This window comes from Pelobates fuscus, chromosome 11, assembly GCF_036172605.1.
Source record: "Pelobates fuscus isolate aPelFus1 chromosome 11, aPelFus1.pri, whole genome shotgun sequence".
NCBI lineage: Eukaryota > Metazoa > Chordata > Amphibia > Anura > Pelobatidae > Pelobates > Pelobates fuscus.
In genome coordinates, this window is record NC_086327.1 from 26958202 (window position 1) to 26985775 (window position 27574).

General features: G+C 40.3%; 1 protein-coding gene across 1 annotated transcript in view; it reads right to left on the reverse strand.

Moving 5' to 3' along the window:
* The window catches only part of LOC134578030 (sodium-dependent neutral amino acid transporter B(0)AT2-like), a 40759-nt gene extending 14060 nt beyond the window's left edge, over positions 1-26699 (reverse strand). Inside the window, exons 1-7 of the mRNA XM_063436997.1 lie at positions 26573-26699; positions 11302-11569; positions 8896-9053; positions 5826-5952; positions 4364-4536; positions 3173-3283; positions 2023-2264 (exon numbers count right to left, since the gene is read on the reverse strand). Coding sequence (XP_063293067.1) covers positions 2023-2264; positions 3173-3283; positions 4364-4536; positions 5826-5952; positions 8896-9053; positions 11302-11491 — 1001 coding nt within the window. The 5' untranslated portion in view covers positions 11492-11569; positions 26573-26699. The remainder of the gene's footprint in view (positions 1-2022; positions 2265-3172; positions 3284-4363; positions 4537-5825; positions 5953-8895; positions 9054-11301; positions 11570-26572) is intronic.
* Positions 26700-27574: the final 875 nt, after the last annotated feature.

Here is a 27574-nt window from a genome sequence, read left to right on the forward strand (position 1 = left end):
ACAGGTTTCCTGTGCTAGAGCGTCGCTGGACGTCCTCACGCTGTGTGAGGACCTCCAGCGTCACTCAAAACCCCATAGGAAAGCATTGAAATGATTTTTCAATGCTTTCCTATGGGGAGACGTAATGCGCATGCGTGGCATTTCCGCGCATGCGCATTAGGTCTCCTCGGCCGGTGAGCGAGATTAGTCTCGCCCACCGGCCGACGTAATCACTAGGAGGAGCGTCGCGGAGGCGGAGACAGCGGCGAGGGACATCGCCGCTGTCCCAGGTAAGTGACTGAAGGGGTTTTCACCCCTTCAGTAACCGGGGATTGGGGGGTGGGAGGGAGAGGGACCCTCCAGTGCCAGAAAAACGGATCGTTTTTCTGCCACTGGAGTTTCCCTTTAAGTCCACAAATCCTTTATTAAGGTGCCAAAGAAAAAACGTCACTTTTTTTCTTTGTCACCTTAATAAAGGATCTATGAACCTAGATATTTCTGCTGGACATTTTTATTTTTTCCAAAATTATATTAATAAAAAAAAAATATATATATATATATATATGCCTTGCAAGGAACTGTCACTGCTCTGGATGTGACAATGGTTATCAGAGTGGATTTCAAATTTAAGGCCGAGTAGCTGAACTGACTTAATGTAACACTATAGTGTCAGGAATACGTCTGTATTCCCGAAACTATAGTGTTCCTTTAACTATACAGCCTCCCGGCCCCACTTAGATCTCAGTAATGCCAGTCTAGTTGTGGCTGGCCCCGCCGACACGCCGCCTCGGTTGCTGAGATCATTAATCTTGATGATATCAACCAATCCAATACTTTCCCCTAGTAAAGCATTGGGAGGCTGTTGCGTATGCACAGCAAAACACCACACTAGTCAGCATCTCCTCATTGACTCCATGTAGAGAGTGGAGCTACTGAACGTAGGTGCTCTACACTGTGCAGCACTGAGATAGGAAGCACCTCTAGTGGCCGTCTGAGTGACTGCCACTAGAGGTGTTACTAGGCTGCAATGTAAACACTGCCTTTTCTCTGTAGGAACAGGCTATAGACCCCAGAACTACTACATTACGCTGTAGTGGTTCTGTGTCTATAGTGTCTCTAAAGATTTTTTTCCAACCCATCCATATTGACCTTTAATTTGAAATTCCCTTTGAATCCTCACTTTAGTGAATAACCCTGCAAATATAATTAGCTGGAATGCTCCTCTTTGACTAGAAAGAGGCTCCTCCAATCAGCCCTAATTCTAACCTATGTGATTTGGCTATATCCCATAAACTCTTGTCTAACAGTAGTTTATGGAATAGTTATTTATTCCCTCCACTGCAGTTCCATTCACTGAAGATTATTATGTTGTAAACTAATAGTAGACACAGCATAGGTGCTATCAGTCTAAAACCGGTCCAGTTTAATTAATTTTTTTTCCAAAAGACACAGACTATACACACGTCCTCAGCTCAGGCCTCTCCAATGGTTGAGAGAGGTACATCCTTCTTCATGTCCAAAGCACAAAAGTTGGATGAAACAGATACTGCACAGTAGGAAGTAACACTTCCTCCCTTTGATGTCACTTGTACAGGGGGTGGCTTATAACTGAGTTTTGCAAATGTCTACATTTATAAGCCAGTCTGGGAAGGCAACATTGGCATGGTGCTTGGAGTGTCTAATAATCAAGATGGTTCGAACCCCTTCTTAGTTGATTAATTTTTTTCCACCTGCTGAATATAATTTCTACAGGGCAGACATTCTCATGTGATATATTTACACCAATCTATAAAGATATTCAAAAAAACATGGAAGATACCGCAACCCTAATTTGGTTACATCAAGGCATAAAGAGTTTTACAAATATATGTCAGAGTTAAAAAAAAAATATTTTGTAGAATAACTACTACCCCCTTATAGAGAATGCCCTTTAATATCATAGAATGCATTCTATCTCACACACATTTTATATCTAAATATATATATACACATTTTTTTTCTCCAGGGAAGTGGTGAAATAACGAAAGAAAGAATGAAACTCACTCTTTAACGCATATCTCTGCGATCCTGTTGGCCCGGAATCCTAGAACTGCAAACACCACCAGTGTTGCCAGAATAGAGGTCATGAAGTTGATGAAAGAAACAAGAATGGCATCAAAGTGGCAGTTGTTGTAGCGGTCGTTGTAGCTGGAGTATGCAATCACACTTCCGAAGCCTAAGCCCAGGGCAAAGAATACCTGTGTTGCCGCCTGGCGCCAAACTTGTACATCTTTCCAGATCTCCAGCTAGAAGAAGATTTAAAGGGTATGAAATACACTGAGCCCCTTCTTCGGGAAGTCATAACAATTTAGCTAGGTACTTTAACCTCTTGAGTGATGTTGTATGCCACTGCTACACTTAAAGGGTTTCTCCAAAACTTTTTAGTGTCAAGTAGAATAACACTGTATATAAATACTCCTACCACCATGAGCACTTCAAAAAGCAGAAATGGTCGTAGTGTAAGCCTTTAAAGAAGAAACAGTGGTAAATCGACCTGTTGTTAAGATCTCTGTAGGGCCTATTCACAAAGCTCTGATATGCAGAGGTCCCTCCAGAGTTGCTAATTACACAATTAAGAATAAACCTCATAATTGATCACAACTGTCATCTTGCATGGCTCTGTCAGTTTTAAAAACAATGTATGGTTCTACATTTTTGCTTCTAAAAATGCAATTAACTCATGATGACCAATGGCTAGCCCTTATTATAACGACACATTTCTCCTCCGTCTGACTTTCCTCGACTTAAGGCAGATTCTAAGTGTCAATCCCAACAGCTGCAGGGAATTGGTTGTGACTACGGAGGACCCCATGGTCCTGCAGGATCCTTCAAAGACCTCAATGCTGTATTTTTGCGCATACCACAGTGTCGTTGACTGAAGTGCTAGGAGCTGAAAAGGAGCAGACCAAAGAAGATGGCAGCACCCACAAGGGACAGGTTGAGGCAAGTAAATCTCACCTTTACCTGCTGAGGGTCCCTGGACCCTCAGCAGCAAAGTCACTGTCAGGGATCATTGCGAATTCAGCAAAGTCCTCTTGAAAAGGTTAAATAACTATTCAATTGATCGTTTAAATTCCAATTTTTTAGGACTAACAATTTCTTTGGCATTTACAATCCTCACTGAATAATTTACGTGGGCACAAAAAAAGGGTACCTTTGGTGTAAACATGATACGAATTCCGTCTGCAGCTCCATCTAGCAGAAAACCTCGGATCAGGAAGCAGAACAGAACCACGTAAGGAAAAAGTGAGCTAAAATACATCACCTAAAAAAGACAAGATAGAGGAAACACCAACCAATGACTTGACATGCCAGAATATTTAAATGGGAAAGAATATACATAGAAAGAGAGACACAAATTATCTTCATAAAGATCATTGTTTTTGCTCAGAAATGCTTTAAACTTAAGAAAGGGAGGTTCTTTGAAAGCGTGTAATTCCAAAATTCTGTTAGTCCAATAAAAAAGGTATTACAAGATACTAATTTCATCTGTTTATTGACGTCTGCAACACTGCTACAAAATCTGATTAAAGTCAAACAAATATTGTAAAAAAAAAAAAGTGTAGGGAGAAGCCATCTTTAAGGGTCACTCTAAGTATCATAACGAGTACTGCTGATGGGGGCTACATCCAGCCCCTCGCAATTTCAGCTTACCACTGCTATCCAAGGTTGGCTGGCTTAGGGGGGGAAAGGTGGGATTTATTGTGGACGGCTGTAGAGGGACCTGGGTTTCTGTGCTGGGGTGCCAAAGAAAACGGGCTGGACGATGACTACCAAAGACAATGCTCAATAACCGTTACAATTAGCTGAAGTGGTTATGGTGTTTAGAGCACCCCTTTAATTGTGCAGCAAGCTACAGCCAAGATGCAGAGTTCTATGATTCCAAATTACAAATAAGAAAGTTATGGTGTTTCATGCATGAGTGTAAATTAATTTCCAATTTTAGAAGAAAATTGACAAGGGGTCAGCTGGCTACCAGCAGTGGGATTTTTAGGGTATTGGAAGAGTTCGACATTGCCAGTAGAAGGAAAAAAAAAAAAAAGCATAGAAATGTACATAATTGACAGATGATTTTGTCCAAGTTTATTTAGATTCCATCAAAAGCTTTTTTCTTAATTTATTCGCTCACATACATTTACATTTATTCACTAAACTAGGATTTGTTGAGAATAGGCAAGGAAACAGCAAGATTTTTGCTGTAATATCAGAATTGGAAAATCAGCTAACAGTTGTCTATTTCAAAGTGAATTTTGCTGTTCCCACAAATTAAAATAATTCCATGTTAAGTGAATGAAGAACACAGAATTCAACACGCACAAAAAATAAAAATGTGTGCAAGACTTACTTTTCCAGATGACTTGATTCCTTTGATCATTCCACCACAAACTAAGAACCAGGCCAGAATAAGGAATCCAGTCATTGGCCAATTCATTTCAGAGCCTTCGATGGAATCGGTTATATTTAGGGCAGACCGGTACCAGAAGTATGTAGTGGGAGAACTCTTGGCGCACTCTGGCACTATAGATAAAATATTTGTTGAGTTTTTTCCCTTGTAAGGCTGTAGACAATGTACTCATTAAAACACTATTGTATCTCCAAGCCTAGCTAACTATGGAGTTATAGTTTTATTCTTCTACACGAAGTGATGAATTTTTCCTCTTGCTCAACAACTTCTACAAAAAAAAATAAACACCAATTTTTCTTATGTATCGAAACCCAGATTTGTAGAAGTGAAATTCTTGGGAAGGGGGGACTTAAAGGGACACTCCAGGCACCCAGACCACTTCTGCCCATTGGAGTGGTCTGGGTGCCAACTCCCACTACTCCTAACCCTGTAAGTTTAATTATTGCAGTTTTTTATTAACTGCAATAATTACATTGCAGGGTTAACTCCTCCTCTAGTGGCTGTCTACTAGACAGCCACTAGAGGGAACTTCCTGATTTCTAGCAAAGATTTTCTTTGCTAGAGAGTCGCTGGACGTCCTCACGCTGTGTGAGGACCTCCAGCATCGCTCAATTCCCCATAGGAAAGCATTGAAAATCTTTAGGTCTCCTCAGCCGGTGGGCGGGATCAGTCTCGCCCACTGGCCGACGGAATCAGTAGGAGGAGCGGCGCGGAGGAGGAGACAGCGACGAGGGACATCGTCGCTGCCTCAGGTAAGTGACTGAAGGGGTTTTCACCCCTTCAGTAACCGGGTATTGGGGGGTGGGAGGGAGAGGGTACCCTTTAAAGCAGGTTTAAAATGTTCACTCATCACTAGCCATTGGCAAGCAAAATTTGAACTCCGATAAGTAGAAACGCAACCCTGGTGAGTGTGGCCTGCTTAACCCCTTAAGGACCAAACTTCTGGAATAAAAGGGAATCATGACATGTCACACGTCATGTGTCCTTAAGGGGTTAAAGGCTACATTTTTATTTTCTTTGATAAAATGTAGCATATAAACTAGTGTTCTTGATCTGGATCTGTCAAAATGCAGTTAAAGGTAATTTTTTTAGTTAAAGGCTAAATCTAATTAATTGTGTTCCTGGAAACAGTTTTTCTTTCCAAAGTTATACATAAAATCATAAAAGCAGGATAGCATAACCACAAAAGGCAAAGAAAGGCAAACCAAAATAATTGTTGGCATGTCGTTCGTTCCACTGATATCAAACATCAGTTAAGGATGACTGACATTAGAGTAAAAAATACCCCAACATTTTGACATAGGTAGGTTAGATTTTTATTTTAAATGCAGATACATGCAGATAAGCATATATTTTGTCAAATTGGAGCCACTTTTCACAACTCCATAATCTTTATACTCGCCTTCCACTGTCTGGTTTGGAAGCATTGGGCAGTTCTCCCAGGGTAGAGGATAGTAGAAGGAATTAAACATATAGAACAGACTCCATCCAATGATCACATTGTAATACAGGGCTACAAAGGAGCACACCTACAAAATAACAGAGGAACAAGGAGACAATATTAATATTCCATTTGGATTTTAAACTACTGTGTAATATAAGGAATACAAGGATAGGATTCACAAAAGGGTGATATTAATGGCTCAATGGGTATAAGGCCAATGGAAGGGGATGGTGAAAAATACCAACTTTATTGCATTTAAAATTCTAATTGAGAGAATAATGAATTTAAATATTGCGGAGATGAGACTCACACACCTATTAATTTAATATCAAAGTGGGTAACTCAATTGGTCAGATAGAAGTATCCCGTACATTCAGGGCCAGATTAAGAGCCCAGTGGGTCTGGTGCTGACAATTATGATGGGGCCTAATTACAGAATCTTATCGACCAAAAACACTAAAACAGTGGAGGGAAACTCAAAGGATGCAGCTATAAGAATACACATACTCTATGCTAATCTCTCTCTAATGTATGCTTTCATCTTTCAAGTAAATCCATACCCCCTAACAGCAGTGTCCAGTGAAGCAGGAAGTCAATGGGCAGGGTAAAAGGGTGGGCCAGTGTCGCGCATCGCATGATCAGAACTGCCAAAAGGGCAAACATGCCCAAAAAGGGGGGCATGTCTGTCCAAAGAATTGGACGCCCAGTCCCCTAGTCTTCCAGTGTCTCAGTGTCCTCATTTCTCACCGTGTCCCTATGTCTCAGTGTTTCCCTTGTCACTAGGATACTAGTGTACACTGAGAGACATGTGGACAAAGTGAGACATGTGCACACAGTGAGACATGGGGACACTGACACACCTGGCGACACAGACACTTGGGGACACTGGGAGACATGGGGGCACTTGTGGATACAGACATGGGGACACTGGGAGACATAGAGACACTGGGAGACATGGAGACACAGACACTAGGGACACAGAGACATGGGGACACAGATACTGGGAGACATGGGGACACAGACCCTGGGAGACATGGGGACACTGGGAGACATGGGGGGCCCTTGTGGACCCAGACATGGGGACACTGAAAAATTTGGGGGCACTGGGAGACATGGGGTTATTAAGACACTAGGGACACTGGCTGGGAGACATATTGACAATGGGAGAAAGATATTTGGGGACACTGGGAGACATGGGGACACACACACTGGGAGACTAGGGGACACTGGGTGCCGTGGAGACACTGAGACATTAGGGACATTGGCTGAGAGACATGGGGACACTGGGAGACATGGGGACACTGAAACATTTTGGGACACTGGGAGACATGGGGACACTGAGACACTAGGGACTGGGAGATATAGGGAAACTGGGAGACATGGGGACACTGAGACACATGGGGACAATGAGACTCTAGAGACATGGGGACACAGACACTGGGAGCCGCGGGGACACTAGGGAGACACTAGGGACATTGGCTGGGAGACACATGCCCCTATGTCTTACAGTGTCCCCTAGTCTCTCAGTGTCCCCATGTTTCCCTGCTGCCTTTCCCCCCCATCCTTCACTTCCCTGAGCTGTTGTCTGTCTGCAGACTGGGAGCTGCTGTCTGAACTCTGTGCTGTGTAGCTGCTCCCCCGCAGATCAGTGAGTAGAGAGAGGCAGGGAGGAATATCCTGTAACTTCCTATCCCTGCCTCTCTCCACACGCAGTGACCCCAACTGGCTGGTGCTGGTATTGCAGAGTAATCTCTAAACTGAGAAAAATATCTGCATTTGTATTGCCGGTATTACTACAATACCAGCACAGCCAGGCAGACCCAAATACCGGCTGTGCTGGTAAAATACCAGTCAGGTGGCAAACCCAAGAGTAGTGTGTAAAAAAATAAATAAAAAAAAAGTAAAAACATTTTTTTTTTTTTTTTTTTTTTAAATGGGCCTATTCCATGGGCCTGGGCCTGGAGCTGCAGCTCCATCAGCCCCTATGTTAATCCGGCCCTGCGTACATTGATTATACCGTAACATCGTGCATGTATGACTGTAAACACTAGATGGCGATATTGCACACTTTATACATTCATCACACAAAAATATACACACCCTCCCAAGCAAAAAATAGATACATGTGCTCATCTAAATGTCACTTGATCTAAGGAAACAGGATTGTTACATTTAAGAGGTAAGGTAAAGCGGATTCAGGTGTGTACATACCGTACATTAGACAGAGTTGCTCTATAGATATAGGTCAATCCATTAAATTAAAAAATAATCGACTAAAGAACTCCGAAGAGCCCCCTAAACATAAAATGCAAAAGACTATTATGAGATAATCTGCAGATCGTGTTAATTAGTCTTTTGTTTAAAAGCCTTTTTTTACCCTACAAGGTAGGAAACAGACTTGAGCCCAAAGACGATAAACCAACCAGTCACAAAAACCACAGCTTTGCTTTTTTTTGACAATTTTATGGTCAGCAAAATACATGTTTTAGCTAATGGTGTCTCATATTTTTTGTTATTAATGATGGTTTTCCATTCCATTTTATTCCAAAAGTTGTGTCCTTACGGGGTTAAACTCCATGTAGAATACAAGTAACAAACAAAGGATTATTCACTAAACTGCTACAGGGCTATTAAAAAAAACAACAGTAGAACAAGCCAACAATATTAGTATTCCGTCTGTATTTTATTTATTAACTACTGTTTAATATAAGGAATAAAAGGATACGATTCACAAACAGGTGATATTAATGGCTCTATGGCCAGTTAAATTTTTCTATTAAAATTCGCCACTTTGCATACAGTTGCCCACCAGCTGTTCTCTCAGGGCTGTTCACTATACTGTGAATTGTAGTGACTCAAAATCTGAATTGCAAAATCCATTCTGAAATAGCCAAATTTCACATTAAAATTCCAACTGGAAACACAGCCGACTCGGAGAATTTTTACAGTTCGGCTAATTTGGTTTTAAATTTGAAATTCATTTTTGAATTCACTTTTAATCCCAGACAGGACACAACGTGCTACTCACCACACAGCTAGCGAAACCAATGCCAGCCAGACGAGGGCTTATGTGTTTCCAGACACCGATACTGCCCTGGCGAATGCTCTGCCCTGCAGCCAGTTCCAGGAAGAAGAGGGGTATGCCAATAATGAGGAGTAACAAAAAGTACAACAAAAGGAAGGATCCTGAAAAACCCATTGGAATGTTAAAACATGGAACCAAAACAGTGAACCAATGCAGCACAGAATTTTCAAAAGAACACTTTTTTTAAAGGACAAATGTTTGGCCTACCTCAATAAATGTAAATATTGCTGGTTACTTAAGATGCCAGCTGGGAGCGCTGCAGCAGCAGGAAAGGGTAGGGACGAACACGTTAATAAAGTTTAAACTCACTCTGCTGCACTCTACAGGGCACACAAACACACACACACACACATTCTCCCTTACTCATATACACAGACAAACACAGAGGCTATTTGGTTAAGATAAACCAATCTCAACCAAATTACAAATATTTTTGACATTTAGTAATTTCAAACTGAGTAAGCACACCCTCAAACAGTGCCATCCGGTTCTATTTTAAATCATTCTGAAATGTGAATATTACATAAAAATATAATATTTGTATATTTACCAGTCACCAAATTTCAACTAGACTCACTCTAAACAAATCCAGTAAAAAGCAAATGCACGAAATAAATTAACCTGCACTTTGCCAGCAAAACGATAGAAACCTGCTATATTGGGCCAGTAGAAACATACGCAGCAAGGAGGCAAAAAAAACAAAACAATATTACTTTCATACATAATATTTCTAAAATATGCATTTTATATCTAAATGGCATTAAAGATAGAATTTTGCAACGTATTAGCTTGTATTATAATTGACCACAATCTGCAGCCATTCGATTGCAAAAGGACAATCAGAAATCCAATCTACATTCAATTAGAGGTTGTATTGCAAATTCCGGACCTTGATAAATCTTGTCAACAATGCCTGGATTTTTGCAGTCTAGATAGTATCAGAACATTTCTGATATCCACCCTGGGGGTGTTAAGGCTTCAGTGAATAAACCTGTGTTTTACATACATTCTTCCTTACTCATTTATACACACAGACACACCCTCTACTAGAAGGAACATGCTGGGTTGGTATATAATGACATAATATAAACATAGTTGAGTGAATGTAGAATTCTGGGAACATGTGTGTGTGTGTTTTGAAATCATGTGAGTCAGTTCTTTGGTTACATTTGATAAGCCCAGTACTGGTATAATCACAATCACAATGGCTTGTGTTAGCACAGTTTGTACCTACCAGATAAGACAGAAACGAAGTGCGTAGCACAGGGTGCCTAGTTGTTAAATGTATATTCTGTCTCACATCAACACTGATATAATGACCCCGACACCATTTGGTTTATTACTTAAAGTGTAAATGGTCGTGAATTTAAAACAAATTTAAAATTTTATGCCAAAGTTTAAATAAAAAAATAAATTTAAAAAATCATTTGTATGCCACTTTGTTCTTCAATTTGTAATTCACTTAGAATTCACTTGGATTTTCCAAAGACGTACATGATAGTTAGTTATCTACGTAAGTAAGTGTAGATTCAATGTGGCTTTAACACCCCCATTTATCGTAATATTGTGAATTCTCAATTATGTACTTTTTTTTAAATCTTCCCTTCTTCCAAACTATGCATAGTTTGGATCTATACATGACCGATCTGTCAAGATAAACTTAATTTCCCTAAGATTGCACTTAGGCCTCATGGCTTGGTAATACCGGGACTGATTGCGGATCCTGTCTCGGTATCCTATGGTCGTTGTAGGATACTTGCGTTACGTTTCATTTACTATTCAAGCCTTTATATTGTCGAATATAATAAGCTCATAATTTCTCTTTTTATCGGCAGCAGTTTTTTTCTGCTATCATTGTGACATGTGTATGTTAATTTCTTTGCCCAATCTCAATAAAAATGTATTTATTGTAATTATATAATACTTTAAAATATGAAAAGAAATACAACAAATGAAAATATTCACACCTTTGAAGTTCTTACAGTTGCGGCAAAAGCTCAGGATTTGATTTTTCTTGCATTGTGCTTTGCTCATACCAGGAAGTATTCCATTACCACGGAGATCTCTTCTAACTCTAAACACTTTTTAATCCTACCTCTATGTGCCATTTACCTAACCCTAAACCCCATGAACCCTAAACACCCTAAACCTAAAAGTTCTCCAAGAACTCCGGCAAATATATACCTAAAATAATAAGCCATTTTTTTTTTTTTAAAAGCTATGCTTTCTATTCAGGAACCCTGGCCTTAAATTTGAAATTTGCTTTAAATTCACGGTTTAGTAAAAAAACAATAGAATTTCTTACCCCAAGTCAGGTTAACAACACAATTTAAAAAAAAATAAGCTCACCTCCACCATTTTGATGGCACAAATAAGGAAACCTCCACACATTGCCGAGACCCACAGAGAAGCCAACCTGAGCGAGAATGTACTGTGCTTTGCTTCCCCAGGTGGGGCGAGATGTGACTTCAGCAGGTATCAGACCAAGGCTGGACTCCCCGGTGGCACTGCCCTCTAACTCATTAAGAGACTTTTCCATTGGTCGTCAAACCACAATGGATTCCTTTCTCAGCGTCGGCAAAGGTTTCTCCGCAAGTAAGTAGCAAGTACTTGTAACCTGTAAAAAGGACAACTCGTCATATCTACAGAAACGACGCAAGATCCACACATTTTACATTAACAGACACAGCATTTCCAGTACATTTATTGACCCAGTTATTAATTCAGCAGCAGCCCAGCTACTAAAACTGACATCATTATATTTCTTATATATGAATGTCACAGAATTTTTGCAAGAACTATTTTGATTGGGTACCTATGTACGGTTAATGGACTATGGGAATGGCTGCTATATGTATGTAGATGGTTGTTTTCAATGCGACAGATGCACAGCCACTACGAGAATACGTATCAGATGTGGGAACCATAGATTTGCCTAGGAGGGTTCATCATGTTAGGTGACCCCCCAAAACATGGGATGGAGTTGGTGTAAAAGGAAAATCATAAAGGGTTACTTACGAAAGTGAGAATTTAAAGTGAAGTCAAAGTGAATTTCAAATTTAAGGCCAGAGTAGCCAAACTGACTTAGAGTATTTTTCCAGTTCGGCTGTTTTGACCTTAAATTTGACATTCATGTGGAATTCTCTCCTTCCTGAATAACCCTGATAGTGTTTATTCCCTCCCCGAAGGTACCAATTCATTCTCCAAACTATAATATCTTAATAAAATTCTATGCTACAAATCTTTCTCTCAGACGGCCATTATGCCAACTAAAGCATAGCATTTAGGATAAATTAATTTATATAAAACTTAAAATATCTGAATAGGGCTCCCCAGACTTACACACACCTACCATTCAATAGTAAATACTTAGCCAGCAGGAAGCGTGTAAAGTGCCATGAACTGGTTTATTTTTAATACTCTATACCAGGAGTGCCAAAAAGATAGATCCTCAGATGTTGTAGAACTACAGCTTCCATGATGCTGTGTCATTCCAAAGGCATGCAAAGTATCACAGGAGTTGTGGTTCCACAATTTGGGGATCTAACTTTTGGGCACCCCTGTTCTAAAGCATTTTAAATGCTTGCAAAGCATTATGGGATTTGTAGTTCTCCAACATCTGGGGATCTACCTTTTGGGCACCTTCTGAGTGTCTCTGAAAAACCTATTAAATCTTGTGTGTCAGAAAATCACAGAAGGACAGCATTTCCTGATTCATGAAGAATGTTTTCATGGACCTGTAATAATCGACCCATCTGAGGTCTCCAAATTCTCCAATACACACACAAGGTTATTCAATAAACTCATAGCTCCCAACAATTCGGGACGGTGCCCTGATAGGGCGTCAGTAGTGATGCAACCATCTTCACTGGTGATGCCCATAATGGGAGGACCCACGTGAAAATGACAGCCTGCCTGGCCCCATCCTCCAGGACCATGAAGAGAGTGAACTAACAATGCGCTTGTGCTGTGTTCCCCAGGGACAGTTCTGGGGTGTCTCCCCACATGCGGGTCATCAAGGAACTGAGGTGGGGCGGGGGTGACAGGAACCCGAAAGCAGGACTGTCCCACTGAGAGCAGGACTGCTGGGACTGACTAAACTGTGAATTGTGATGAATTGAAGACTGAATTAGAAACTTCAGACAATAATAGACGATTTAAAGGAACGGTCTACAGTCACAGCTCGGTTATTTGGGCTTCAGTTCTCTAAAATCTGAAGTGAATAGACTCTACACATTTCACATATCTGCAACATAATTCACTAAACATGTTGTCTCATTTTTAGATCACCACCAAACATCTTACAATTCACTGCACAGTGAAATGTGGTAAGTTTTTTTTTTTTTTTTTTTTTTTTAATTTGTATTTTATTGAGGTTTTGCATCAAAGAATACAACTAATGCAGAGTATGTCATGGAGGCAAGCGTTATTCTGTGCCTCGTCTATAAGTCATTCATTGTAAAGTTCTGCTGTACATTCGTACATGACACATGGGTTGCCTTCTGATGGGTCTTGTTATAGTCTGGTGTGTGTCCTCGTCTCTTGTGGGTTATTTTGTGTTATCTATGTTGTGTAGTCTCGTGTAGTCATGGTGCTAGGCGTCTGGTCTATGTGGTGCTGTGTCTCGTGTTGTGTCTTATGTTATGTCTTAGGGGCGAAGTGGCCTGGGATACTTGCCGATTCGTCCCGGTGTGAGGCCGTCTCCCTCCCTTTTTATGTGAGTCTTGTGTGGTCTATAGGTCGTGTTGCCTGATATGGGGTCAGTCAAGTGGCGGGTCAGTCCTTGTTTCAGGGCATCTCTGCTCGCAGGCTCTCATTCTCTCCTTGTCGATACTCTCAGGATCAGGCCCCAGTGCTTTGTGGTTCTTCGCCCGGTAGGTTTATGGCCTTCCAGAACGCCGTGGGATCTTCTCCGGGCGATAGTGTAAGAGTCTCGCTCCCTCTTTGGGTATTCAGCGTTCCGTCTGCTCCCCAGCGGTACCGGACCTCTGCCTCCCTCAGTTTCTTGGCTACTGGAGCCAGTTGTCTCCTTGCCGCTAGTACCTCGAAGGGAAGATCTCCATAGATTGTCACGCAGCAGCCCTCGAGCCGGAATGACTTTATCTCCCTGGACCTGTTGAGGATAGCGGCTCTCACTGTTATGTCTCTGGAGATAACTATTGTGTCTCTCGGGGCCCCTTGGGGCGCTGTTGCCGCTTTCCGTACTCGGAACGCCGAGACCACCATCCCTTTGGTATCTTTGTTCTTTAGGCCCATCGAGGCCACCAGTCTCTGTGTGAAGGGTAGCAGAGCATCGTCGCTCACCGTTTCTGGTATGCCCCGCATGCGGACATTCTTGCGCCTGTGGCGGGATTCCAGTGCGGTCACCGTCCTGGTAAGTCTCTGCACTTTGGAGGCTAGGTCCTCTATTTGGTTGTGGGTGTCCTGCATCTGGTGTTCCCGTTTTGTCTCTTTGTTTTCAATTTCGGAGATCCTCTTGCGGAGGTCCCCTATGTCTGCTTGGGCCTCTTTCAGGTCCGATTTCCAGACTTGCCTTATTTCTTGCAGGAGGTGTTTCATATCTCCCTTAGTCATTGGGGATGAGTCCTCCTCGGAATCCGTTTCTGGGTAATCTTCTCCTGGTTCGGGTGAAGAGGATGTGTCTCCCTCTTCTTGGGATGCGTCTGAGGCCTCCATTTCTGCCCGGGCCGCGGGCGCCATTTTGGCGGGAGCCGCGGTTGCGGCTGCAGGTCTCTCAAAGGAGAGCCTGATGTCTGGCATTTTCGGTGTCGCTGGGGGCTGGTATTTTTTATTTTTTCGTCCCATGGCAGTCTCTGTTGGAGGGTGGGTAAGTTTGTCGCCTGTGGGGCTTCAATATTTCTGGGGATTCTCAATATTTAAGTTTCTTCCTCGGAGCTCCAGAGATTTGCGTCCACTCTGTTGCTCGGTTAGCCACGCCCCCCGAAATGTGGTAAGTTTAAAGCTGAAATGCAAAATTATTCAGACCATAAACAGCAGAATTTTAACAATTCTACATTGACAGGAAACTTCCGCAAATACATTTTGAAGTGTCCCAAGTAATCCATGTTGGGCCACCATGTTTTTGTAGAGATTTCATTTCTTTTTGTTGATGAGCGGAACACGAAAAGTGAGGCACTGACTCCTAAATTCATACTGTCAGCCCCAATATATCACTGCTGTTAACCCAAAGGACAAAATTCAGTCTCAAATTGCCAAGCAGTGATAAGAGATAAGCTGCAGAATGTTTACAAACCAGCTTTTTTTGCAATTCAGTTTTGAACAGACTGCAATTCTTTGTTTAGCAGATCAAACCCTGTGCCTTATTTCCTGCAGAGATATATTTAAATACTGATTGGTACGGGTGCTTTTTTTAAGGACTGCTTTGGCATAAAGTAATTTAAAATAAGATTTGTCCCCCTTAAATATCCCTTTATTTATTGTTAGTCAAACAAGAAGATCTTCCCAAATAAATAATTCAGAACAGTATTCTCACTCCCAAAGTCTACTTTTTACATTGCTGACGTATACGTGAACACCCATGGAGTCAAAGTTTGGTTAAGCTCTGCCAAGGAGTTATGTCTTTATTCAATGAGTATTAAGATAAATAAATAGGCGAATGTTAACTCTTTGAAGGCCAGAAAATTGTACAGTCAGATAAACATTCAATGGGGTTAGGAATTATTCTCAGTCATGCAGGGAGTGCATGAATTGTAAAGTTAAATATCACATGTTGGAACAATCAACATGTTTAAATCACCTTGTCTTTGGCTACAATGTCTTACACCTCCCTCTCCAGTTCCAAGCCACTCAGATCCAAGGCTAAGGAGGTGTGTGACTACACGCCTCTATCGGTTTGCGTATACTTTACTTTTAGAATTTAACCCCATAAGTTACTAAAGGACAATGGCGAAGGGATAAACACACACACACACTTATCCGTTGGTTGTCAAATTTCCCGTTTCAGGCCAGAATAAAAAAAATGGCAAGATTTTTCAAATCAGATAGATTTACAATTTGACTATTTTGGTCTAAAATATTTTAATTTGCGACAATTGATACCCTGTTATTATTTGCGAATATTCTCAATAAGGAACAAAATGATGTTTATCAATACAACACAGCGAGCTTAACAAGTTCCTTTAGCACGATCAAAGGATTAAATTCCCCTAAGAGAATGGCTCTTTTGTTTAGTAAATAGCTGTATAGAGTGAATTATTATTGCTTAGTATTTACAAAGCGACCAAGTATACTGCTGAACTGTACAGTTGGTAGTATGTAGGGATTATAATCTAGATACACCAGTACAAATCTTTTGGGGGTTGATAGTAGTACCCACAAAGTGCTACGGCTGCTAACAGAATTTGGGCTTCTGATTATAAAGCACCTTTTTCTTTTCACACAAAAATAAAGAACATTTGATCTACTTTGTTGTATACCAGTACAAATGATACAGAGGATCTGGTCCGTGAGCTAAGATCTGGCAAGTACAGCATGTTTATATAAAATATTTTACAGGATGGCCGAAGAGTTTACAGTCTAAATAACACAAACTGTATAATCCACTAAACAGAGTCGTGGTGAATTCACAGACCATTAACAAAATGTCATAACATGCAAATTAGAAGAAATTCCCATCTTAAGTGACTTGGCCATTTCTTTACCAAATCAGGTATTTTCTGACCCTAAATGAGTAACTTGGTGAATGAACTGTATTGCGGCAGAGGGATCCTTCAAAAAATATTTTTCTGCCTCAATGTCACCTTATCTAGGTTTTAATTGTTAAACAATGTATTAAGGTTAAACTGGTCAAACTGTGACTACCGCCAGAGTTGACAAATTTCTTCAAATCAGCTTTTTTGGCCTAAATGTTGCAATTCAGTTTTCAATTAACTAAGATTCGTAGTTTACTGAGTAAACCAAACTCCTAGTTCCACGATATAGGACAACTTCTACTGAGAGCATCAGCTAATGCTTTCAGCCTATCAGTAGCTCCTCATTCACAAAACGGCATGAGAAAGTACACATTTTTATCAAGCCGTTCTGTGAATGGGGAGCTAATGATAACCCCAAACATTAACCCCAATCACTGCATCATTTCTGGTAGAAGACTCGGACCTGCCTCAGAGGTGATGGAGCAGAGTGATTGGGTGCCGTTTCGCAAATTTTTGAGTAAAACTTATGTTAACAGTTTAACCCCAGAAAGTAAGTTAGCGCCAGGGACCACCTGGCACCATAACAACTTCAGATTCAGATGAAGTTGTAATGGTTCCCAGAGTGTCTTTTAAAGTGTGATAAGGACATTCAAGACTTTGTATAAGAATGGATGACACCAAACCTCCCTTACACCTAGCGTTTAAACTCGCCCCCACACAAATGATGCAATACTCAGAGCACCACTGCCCCATGTTGGATTTCTGCATGTTTTGCAAGTCCCCCCCTCTCCTCAACATATGGATCCTGTCCTGAAGGAAAAGGGAGATATGCTTATTCAGTCATCTCAACCATCCCAATTTCGGGACATTTCCCAACAAGCAATGCGCTAGTGCTTCATTAGATATGCTCATGGTATAGTCAGGGCACTAGGAAACCTACAGGGTCTGCCCTCAGTGGGCTGATAAGGTTGATTCGCTGGCATGATAAGGCTGATTGGCTGGCATGATATCCAAGCTGGTCTGTGAATTCTATGGATGGATCTGCCCCCTTTTAACGTCACGGGCCCACCCCTTCTTTCGCACCTCACTTCGGAGTTAAGAGATATGCTTATCTAAACTCTCCCTCCTTAGCACCCCCATCTAGGTGTTTCTCTAGCTATTTTAAACTAAAACCCTCACCTACCAGTGTACTTCTCATGATAGAAAACATAAAATAAAACAATAAATGAATACAAAATCTCCAGAATTCTAACAAAATGCATTCCCTAATCATTGCAAATGGATGAAATAATCTCACACGTGTGTTTTATGTAGAATTTAAAATATTTTTTTACATGGTTTTTCACTAAAGTGAAAAATCAAAGTGATTGTAAAGTGAATTTCAAATTTAAGGCCAGAGTAACCGACCTGAAAGCATAGCTGACTTAGAGATTTTTTTCAGTTGGGCTACTTTGACCTTAAAGGACCACTATAGTGCCAGGAAAACATACTCGTTTTCCTGGCACTATAGTGCCCTGAGGTTGCCCCCACCTTCAGGGCCCCCCTCCCGCCGGGCTCTAGGGGGTGAAGGTGTTAAATTTACCTCTTTCTCCAGCGCCGGGCGGGGGACTCTCCTCCTCCTCTCCTCGGCTGAATGCGCATGCGCGGCACGAGCCACTCGCGCATCCAGCCAGTCCATAGGAAAGCATTCACAATGCTTTCCTATGGACGCTGGCGTCTTCTCACTGTGAAAATCACAGTGAGAAGCGTGGAAGCGCCTCTAGCGGCTGTCAATGAGACAGCCACTAGAGGCTGGATTAACCCTATTATAAACATATCAGTTTCTCTGAAACTGCTATGTTTATAGAAGAAAGGGTTAATCCTAGCTGGACCTGGCACCCAGACCACTTCATTAAGCTGAAGTGGTCTGGGTGCCTATAGTGGTCCTTTAAATTTAAAATTCACTTTGAATTCTCACTTCAGTGAATAACCCAGTAAATGTTAAAGAGTTCAGATGCCGTATATTAAAGCTGAATTGCTCAGCTAAGTGATCATGACGAATAAGCTTAGAGGAAAAAAAAAATTGAGTGAGAGGTTAGGAATGTAAGTTGCATGCATACCTACTAAATGGAATGGAATCAGTAGCTCTAGAATGCATGTTTATAATGTATGACTTCATTTAAATAGTACACCTAAGAAAACTAGGAAGTGTCCCAAAGGCCAAAGTATGACAGGTGGTTGTCAGGGATCCGGGAGCATGTGCAAATCTCTGAGGGGTTTATTCACTTGACAACAAACCATATTGAACAGAAATCCAAATAACACAAATTGGGGCAAAAGAGCTAAAAAAAAATAAAAGGAAAGAATAAAAGAGAACACAAACAGTACATTCTAGAGTGAAGAAGTAGGTAGAATGTTCCACACTGGATAGTACGACCTGAAAGTATTACATTAGGTTTTTGGTGGGATTGGTCAAGAAGACAAGTCCACACGAGAAAAGTTTTGTGAAAGGAAACGTGGACGAACTGAACGAACAACAAAAATGAGAAGGTCACAAAAAACAGTAGCATGCCCTGTATTTACTGTTGTTACAAATGTGAAAATATGAAAAAGTGACGGAGTCCGGTCTTGTCTACAGTATACAAAACGTAATTGTACAACCGAGCTGAATTTGGCCTCTGCGTAGGTCGACCTGATGTACGTTCAAATTACTGCTTTAACTATGAAACATCTGGCTTCTGCGTAAGCCACACAACGTAGCAAAACCTGAATACTGATGTCTGTCACATTTAAAATAAAGAATTGAAAAAAAAAAAAGGAAAAACAGTAGCATGTACAAAATGCATACAGTACATACAATGCACTCTACACAGTGAACACACACACCCACCCACACACTGCTAGTAGCAATATTTATCAGTTCCTGTTAAGGTGTTAGTTCTGCAGTAACATGTCTCCTCAGCAACATAGTTATGAAATTCGTACATTTCCACACAGTGATGGTTAACCCTTGCTCTCTGTGCTGAAAACACTTACTGAGCTCAATGCATTGAAGCTCACCCAGGAGATACACCTCAGGCATTTATGGGTTAAACCGTGTGAGGATTAAAAATCATGGGTGTTGGGAATTCCTTGGACAATCAAAAAAACTGCTTTTTTTTGGCACTTTAAATCCACCCTCCTGTGAGATGTCCTCCTCAGCACAACATTTAGAGTTAACGACATAAAGTTCCTTTGACATCTTAGCCACCGTCAAATATGTTATCCTAGTATTCTAACAGTCAAGCATAAAATGTATATATTGTTTGACTCCAGACACAAGGAACCTTGATATGTGTTAAAAAAAAATTGGAAAAGAAAAGCAGATCAGGTAATCTCAACTAAAAGGAACATCGACCAAAGAAATACAAAACTGCTAAAAATATCACCAGCCCTTCTAGTCAGAGCATGTTATACCATACATAGTTTTTACTTTTCTCAATGTTGTGTCATTTTGTAACTTACTTAGCTTTGTTTCTTTGATATTTATATTCAGTTTTTCAGTGATTCGATTTTGAACACTATAGAAGTTCTGTTTAACACTGTGGGCAACATATTACCTTTTTAATTTTTTTTGCTCCAAATAAAGTGTCAATCCATATTTTAGAAACATGTAATGTGCACATGTGTATCTACCTTGTATTGGCGATGAGGCTAAAAGGGGAACTGTCACTACCCAGGATTTGTAATATTCTGTAGAATTTCAAACAACTATCTTTCAAATGGAGGGCGAACTCCATCTTTTGTTCCCTATGAATTATTATTATTATTTATGATTGCCTTTTCGGCCATATAACATTGCTTGTGGACAGTCCGAACAATGTGTCTGTTCTCATCATTTGCATTGGGTGCCCTGTCTGTTTCTGAACTTAACTGGATTGTGATGTCACTTACTAAATCTTTAATATACACTTTAAAAGACAACAGAAAATTACATGAAAAAATGTTAACACAGGTCATAGGTGATTTATAGTGTTTTGGTACAATGTGTATTTTCCACAGAAGCAACAGCTTCACTTTACAATGTCTCTAGGCAGACGTAACCCGCACTAAAAAATAATTGAGATAGCAAACATGATCTTCAATGTAATACGAACGTCAATGGAATTTATTCACTAAAGGTCGTACTATGTCATCTTTAGAAGCACTTCTCCAAACTCAGTGGTGACCTAAATAATCGGATCAAAAAAAAGGTTACATTTTGTTAGGCAGACCACGATGAAAACCAAATATCCCTCACAGCAAGTCCGAGGACTGAAAAACAGGTCAGATCTGAACTGATACTTTAAACTGGGCACCAACCAAGCTCTCAGAAAAAAAAGATTGTTGAGGGTTTGGAGCAGGGCAGAAGAATTTGAGAACATTAAACCAGATCCTAATGAAACATGACATGTTTTAGGCAAGACTGGGTAAGTTCAATAGCATCAATGAGATAATGAGATGTGAATGAACAGATGGTATTTGGTCTTAATAGACATCTACCAAACATGGGATTATGGGTATAATAAAATCAGATTGAAACGAGTGAGCTGGACACAATGCAGAGCACATGTTCTCATGTTTGAAGCCAGGACACTCAATGAGGAAAACCAAACCAGATTTCATAGTCTATAACAAGGATCCTGTACATTGCACACTACCCAACGGAAAACAAATCCAGTAGAATGTTCTGATTTCAGCTTCCTCTCCTACCATCCCATGTTGGAGACACAAGTCTCCAGAAAACACAGCTTTGGAAAATCATTAAATGTACTAGCTCTGTTCTAAGGGCATCTACCCCTATACAAGTGAGGTTTAGCTTTACTGTTAGATGGATTTTTAGGACATGCACATCAATGGTAATGACATTTACTTCCATAGCCTCCTCATCTAGATTACATGTCTCTCATGTCCCTTTATGTCCAATAGCCAGGATGTCAATGTAATGTTCTTTCAAATCTACTGTTTTATATTCATTATTAGTATTATTATTATTTATATAGCGCAAACAAATTCCACAGCACTGTACAATGGGACTCTACAGGTATCTCAATAAAGTGGTCTGGGTGCCGTGTCCCTATTTTAACCCTGTAACTGAAAAAATGTCTGTTTAGTATAAACAGCAACGTTTACATTGTAGGGTTAAGATGCCTCACACATTGCATGATAACCAGTATGCAACTATCATTAGATTTAATGCTTCTATATTAGAAGCATTAGAGTGTCAGAGAGCGGCGAATATTGCACGTGTCGTAGGTCCACAGTACAAATCTGGATTGATGATCTAACAGTAGGTAGATTGGGCGGCACAGAGGAGGAGGCTGTCTAGTACTGGATTAAACGTTATGTTTTTGGGGGGTTGTCTTTTTTTTAGACAGAGTGGTCAGTAATCAACCCTAAAAATGAAAATCTCTAACATTTAAAAATAATTCATAAGCAAAACAAACATTATATATACCACGCCACGTATGATAACAGTAACTTATACAACTTCCTGTTTAATTAGTACAAATAAACACTGTTACAGTAATAATAAAATGTTACGAGTTAATAATTCAGCAATTATACAGGTCTACTCTGCTCAAAATGTCTTAAACAAACATACACCAACATTAATGTCGATTTACACCTTCTGTAGATGGTTCAATATATCTGGATTGGGATCATGTTGAGCATACTCACGCAATTCCAACCGAAATTCAGAAACCGTTCAATCAACTGAAAACTAGTTAGGGATTGTGGTTACATATTAATATAGGCTGAGAAAAAGACTCCCATCAGTCCAGTCTTTCATATGTCTGTTACTGATGTTGACTGCATATGATGTCAGGATGCAACAAGTTAGATCACTAACACAGATACAAGTCCCACAACTCACTCAGACTACATCACCAGAAATAGAAGTTCAGGCTTCCAAACTTTATAAACCGAAGACACCTTGTGGATTAAAATTCAGCCAGGTCCATCCTTTGGTGGAACAGGTTGCCTGCTCTGAACAGTCTGCTGTTATTGTCTACTCTGCTCCCAAAAGTTGTAGTTTTGGAAGGGCTTGTATATCTTGCAGTGCTTGGTTCATTTCAACATTTGGATCTTGTCAGATAGAACGGTACAAGAGAGTCAGAACCTTAACTGCAGGAGTAGGAAAAAGAAAGGTGAAAAAGAAGACGGCATCTTTGGAACTCAGCAACACAACATACTCTAAAAAAGTAAACCATGTTTGGAACTGAGACATGGACATGTTGCCTATTTATAGCCCTTTCCCAGGTTTGCGCAGTGAGCTTCTGCAAAACACCTCATAATAATCACAATAGTGCCACGTGCCGGAAAGGCATCTATGCCGGACGTTGACAGTTGACAGTTGTGTCAATACAAGTGTCAAACACGCTAATAGCATGTAAGCCAGGTGATTCTGGCACCTGACTATGGGTAGAACGAAACACAGAAACAAAATCTATGGGTAGGAACATGTACATGCTGGTTTTCAAGTGTGGAGGCTGCTTAATCGAAGGCAAACAGAGGGTCAGTGGCTCTGGAAAAAGCCAGACTGTGACAGAAGAAGGGTAACTGCGTCAGAAATCACAAGAAACTACAATTCCATCACTAAATCCATCCACAGAGCTCAGCCTACAAATCAATGCACAAACACTGTTCTTGTTTAACTGTAATAACTTTAAATAATGTCTGAAGTCACCGAACTAAAGACGTACACTAAGCCAAGACCTGTAAGACGAGATGTAACACGGACAACCAATGTGAGTCATAGATCAAGCCTATAAAATGTAAGAACAAACATGCAAACAAAGCTGAAATTAAACATTACTTAAGACATATGGTTAAGATTCTGGGAGTTTAAAAAAAAAAAACTACCTGGCTTTGACGTAACAGCATTAAAATTCTTTCATAAACTATAAGGTGCAGGGCTGGTATTTCCCTAACTACCCGAAAAGCTATTAAAATTACTTTGCCATTGTACTAGCTAATCCTCATGGTACCGGTTTGTTAAAGGGCCTGCTTTTAGGAAAAGGGCTTTGACACCACCCACAGATTTCAGATTAGAATATACACATTAAGGAATACATGATTTTAACATTATAAGCTAGAAAGGTAGATCAAAGCAGCCAAAACCCCATTTCAAAAATCCACACACTTCTGGAAGTATGGTCAACATATATGGTGGTGGTATCACAGATCCAGACTCTTGGGATTACATTAATTATGAAAGTGTTAGCTTGCCACCCAGGAAATATTTTTATTGTTAAAATGTTCCATTCTAAATCAGTGTCCACCAGACCTAGCAAAGATCCCTCTATTCCACAGACCATAGCTGATAGCCCTTTGTAAGACAACCGTACTGGTTTCTATGATTCAAATGTGGAGTAACTATCCTGATGTGAGTAAAAATGTTTCCCAATATATTATCCATCCCCATTCTATAATTGCAAAGCACTGCAGAATTTGTTGATAGCTATATAAATGCTATTAATCATAATGTAAAAATAATAAAACTTTTGCAAATTATGTATTTGGATACTATAAGGTTGTATCTACTTATTTCCTTTTTACCTTATACAGTGTGAACTTCCACATTTAATTGGAGAGCAGAAGGACCTTCTTTGGGAGGTATTTTCTGCTCTCCCTTGTCAATGAAATCGTCGGCATAAAGTCTATGCCAAAGATTTGACTGAGCAGTGGAAGAAAGACTGTTTTTTTTTTTAATAGTTTTTCCTCCAGATCCATGCATTTGTTAGATAAACAAAAATATGAAATTTAATGGTCTTTCAAAAGAGCATGAGTGGTTTGGGGCATGGTCGTTTTATTCCCTTCCCTGTTTAGTGAATAGCCCTTCTGGAAATTTAAATCCAGTGTCAAGGTTAAGTTCTTTTGTAGTTCAAACATATTCCCCCAGATTAAATTATATGAGAGCCCCACAACAAGAACTTTGCTCACAAAGGTCCCTGGGACTGGCTTATGCTGCGTTTCAATTATCGCAGATTCTCTTGGAAACTGGAGGAATTTAATCAGAAAACTCATAGACATACCCAACAAAGAATACGCTGCATTTAAAAGCAAACTTTTCCAGAACTCCACATGTCTACTTGCCACAGTGCTCTACTGTTTTCACGTTCCCTTGGCTCGCTGACAGTTTGCTCAGGAGCAAAGCCCCTTTTCCCACTAAAACACCCAGCACTCTGATTTGAGGTTGGACAGTATATACCAAAGAAGGTGATGTATTTTAACTCTTTCAGTGCCAGAGTTGGGTAATAAGTTCAGAGCATGCCTTCTGGCATCTAAAGGGTTTATAGTGTCACCGGATCTCCTGATTTACAAAGCTCACTACTTAATACATCCACTATGTAAAAGTAAAAAAAAAAAAAAAAAACAGTTTTACCACTAATTGCAGAAAGCAATATTTTAGACCCACAATTCTTTTGGTAAAGTTCTAACAGGCTATATGGCCATTTATTCTCGTACTCCGAGCTTTGTTGACATTGATTTTTTTTACTTATCAGTAAATGTTCTCATGCTACCTAGCCGTCAATAGATTCAGGTTATTTCTGGTTGACATTCATGCAATGGGCCGCCGTGACCCGCTGATAAGAAAACCATATCTAGCGTTCATTAAGAAACTCTTCTAGAAATATACACCGTGCAGGGGGTCTATTATTTTAATTAAAAAGCATTCCAGAGGGATTAAGCTGACTAAGCCCCCTAAGCAGCCCTCAGGCTTTCTTGACATCATGTTAAAGCAGAAAGGGTTAACTGTCGCCTACGAATGCACCGCTTGCCCCCAGTTTTTTTTTTTTTTAAAGGGATATATTACTATTACATTTTATACTTTTACTAGCCAACTGGATAACTTGCCTTCATTTCAAAGATATCACCATAATTCACGGTGAAATAACACGTGTTATGAGCGTATTCAGGTGCTTTGAACTTAAAGGAAAAGGAAACTGTCTCAACGTTTGTTGGTTCCTATAGTTGTACTTCCTGCTTGTCATTTCTGGGTTCAGGGTGCCGCCAAAACATACCCCATCAGACCACCTGTCAAAGAGAGATCCCCTTAATGTTTCTATCCCTTAAGGTAGAACGTATTTAATCCAAAATAATTAAGAAACAAAACTGGTTAAAAGAAAACTTATTTCATTCAACTATAGCTGAAACAATGTTATAATCGAATAATGGAATCTTTGCCAAATGAATAGATGTAGGGCTAGAATTGAGGGTGTGTAATGGGTCATATCAGCAGATTTGTAATAAATTTGGACAGGGTGGACCGAGTATTTCTGTAACTGTATTACCTACCGCCACGACTGCAAACCTTGTCATCTGACATCGTGAAACCCTAAACCCCTGCCAGGTTTGTAATGTGAAGACACCAAACTTACAGCTCCCCTAACAACACCAACCTGAGCGCCAACTGCAATTCCAAACACTAAGGAACACCTTTGGCAAGATCTCATTGTCTGATTCCAAAAGCCATGCACATGGTAAGACCTCCCCCCCCCCCCCCCCCCGTATATGATCAAAGTTATCAATAAACTGGCTGTCTGAGGTTTGTGGGACGTTCAGTCCACAAACATCACCAGCGCAAGGTGAGCCACCATTGTGTAAAGGTAACCACAGTGCAGTGTTAACTGGCAAACCTTTATAAAAATAAAAATCGTACATTAGGGCCCACGATCACTATGCTGGAAACGGCAATATGCAGAATTTTTTACCAAACACAAAAAAATCAACATGTATTATTTTTTTTTTTTTTAAAGTGACCTCCATTTAATACCCCAATGTGCGGCCGCCCCAATGTTCCCCTTGTATCCCAGCAGGCTCCTGTAGCAGAGTCTGGTGCTGGACTGTCTGGTCTTCGCTACAGAAAATTCTACACCCAGCTGCAGAACGTCTGTCACTGAACACTGACAGCTGACATAAGAAAAAGAGATATAACATGAACAAACGATACAAACGATACATACCAGACACTTCCTATAAAAAAATAGAGCAGCTTTTTATCAATTAAGAGTCCGGCAGATTGCACATAGAAGTAGCTTGCTGAATAAGTCCCGACACATGTGCTTCGTAGCCTCAATGGCTGTTATTGCATCAGCCAGTGATACTGGCAGGAGGCCTGCCTTTTTAAAGCGACACCTTTTAAAGCGACAGTACGTGCATTCTAATACTACATTCATTATGTCATACCAGCTGCATTGTTACCTTTTCAAATGATTTTTTATTAATGTTTTCAAAATATTATATAATATAAACAATAATAAATACAAAAAGGAAACAAAATGTTACAATATAACAATAAATAAAAATAGGGATGGGGTTATGCATCCTTAATAAAAATGAAATGAAATTAGAGTCTAGGTGCAACAATGTATAATCTTTGGCATAGGTAGGAAATGTTACAGTAAAGATATTATTGTTGGTAAACAAGATGAATATTTGACAATAAATATATTTTTCGAACACCTTCTTCCCAAGTATTCTCATTATTAGTCTATCGCCAAATCCTGCCGCTTGCATCTCAAAAACATTGCGCGCATCCGACCCTACTTAAAGCCAGATGCGACTAAGGTGCTGGTCCACTCCACTGTCCTTTCTCGCCTAAACAACTGTAATCCGCTTCTCAGTGGTCTTACGTGCTCCCAATTTGCGCCGCTACAGCTCATCTTCCTGTCCACCTGCACCGCCCACGCCTCACCCTTCTGTCAGTCCCTACATTGGCTTCCTGTAAGATATAGAGCTCAATTTAAAATTCTGGTTCTTGCTTTGAAATCTCTACATAATGCTGCTCCCACCTATCTATCTTCACTAATACACAAGTATGTCCCGTCTAGGCCCTTTCGCTCTGCTGAAGACTTACATCTATCTTCTGTCCGTACTCCCACCTCTGATGCTCGCCTTCAAGATTTCTCGAGGGCTGCACCGATCCTGTGGAACTCAATTCCCTCCTCCGTTAGATGTTCACCCTG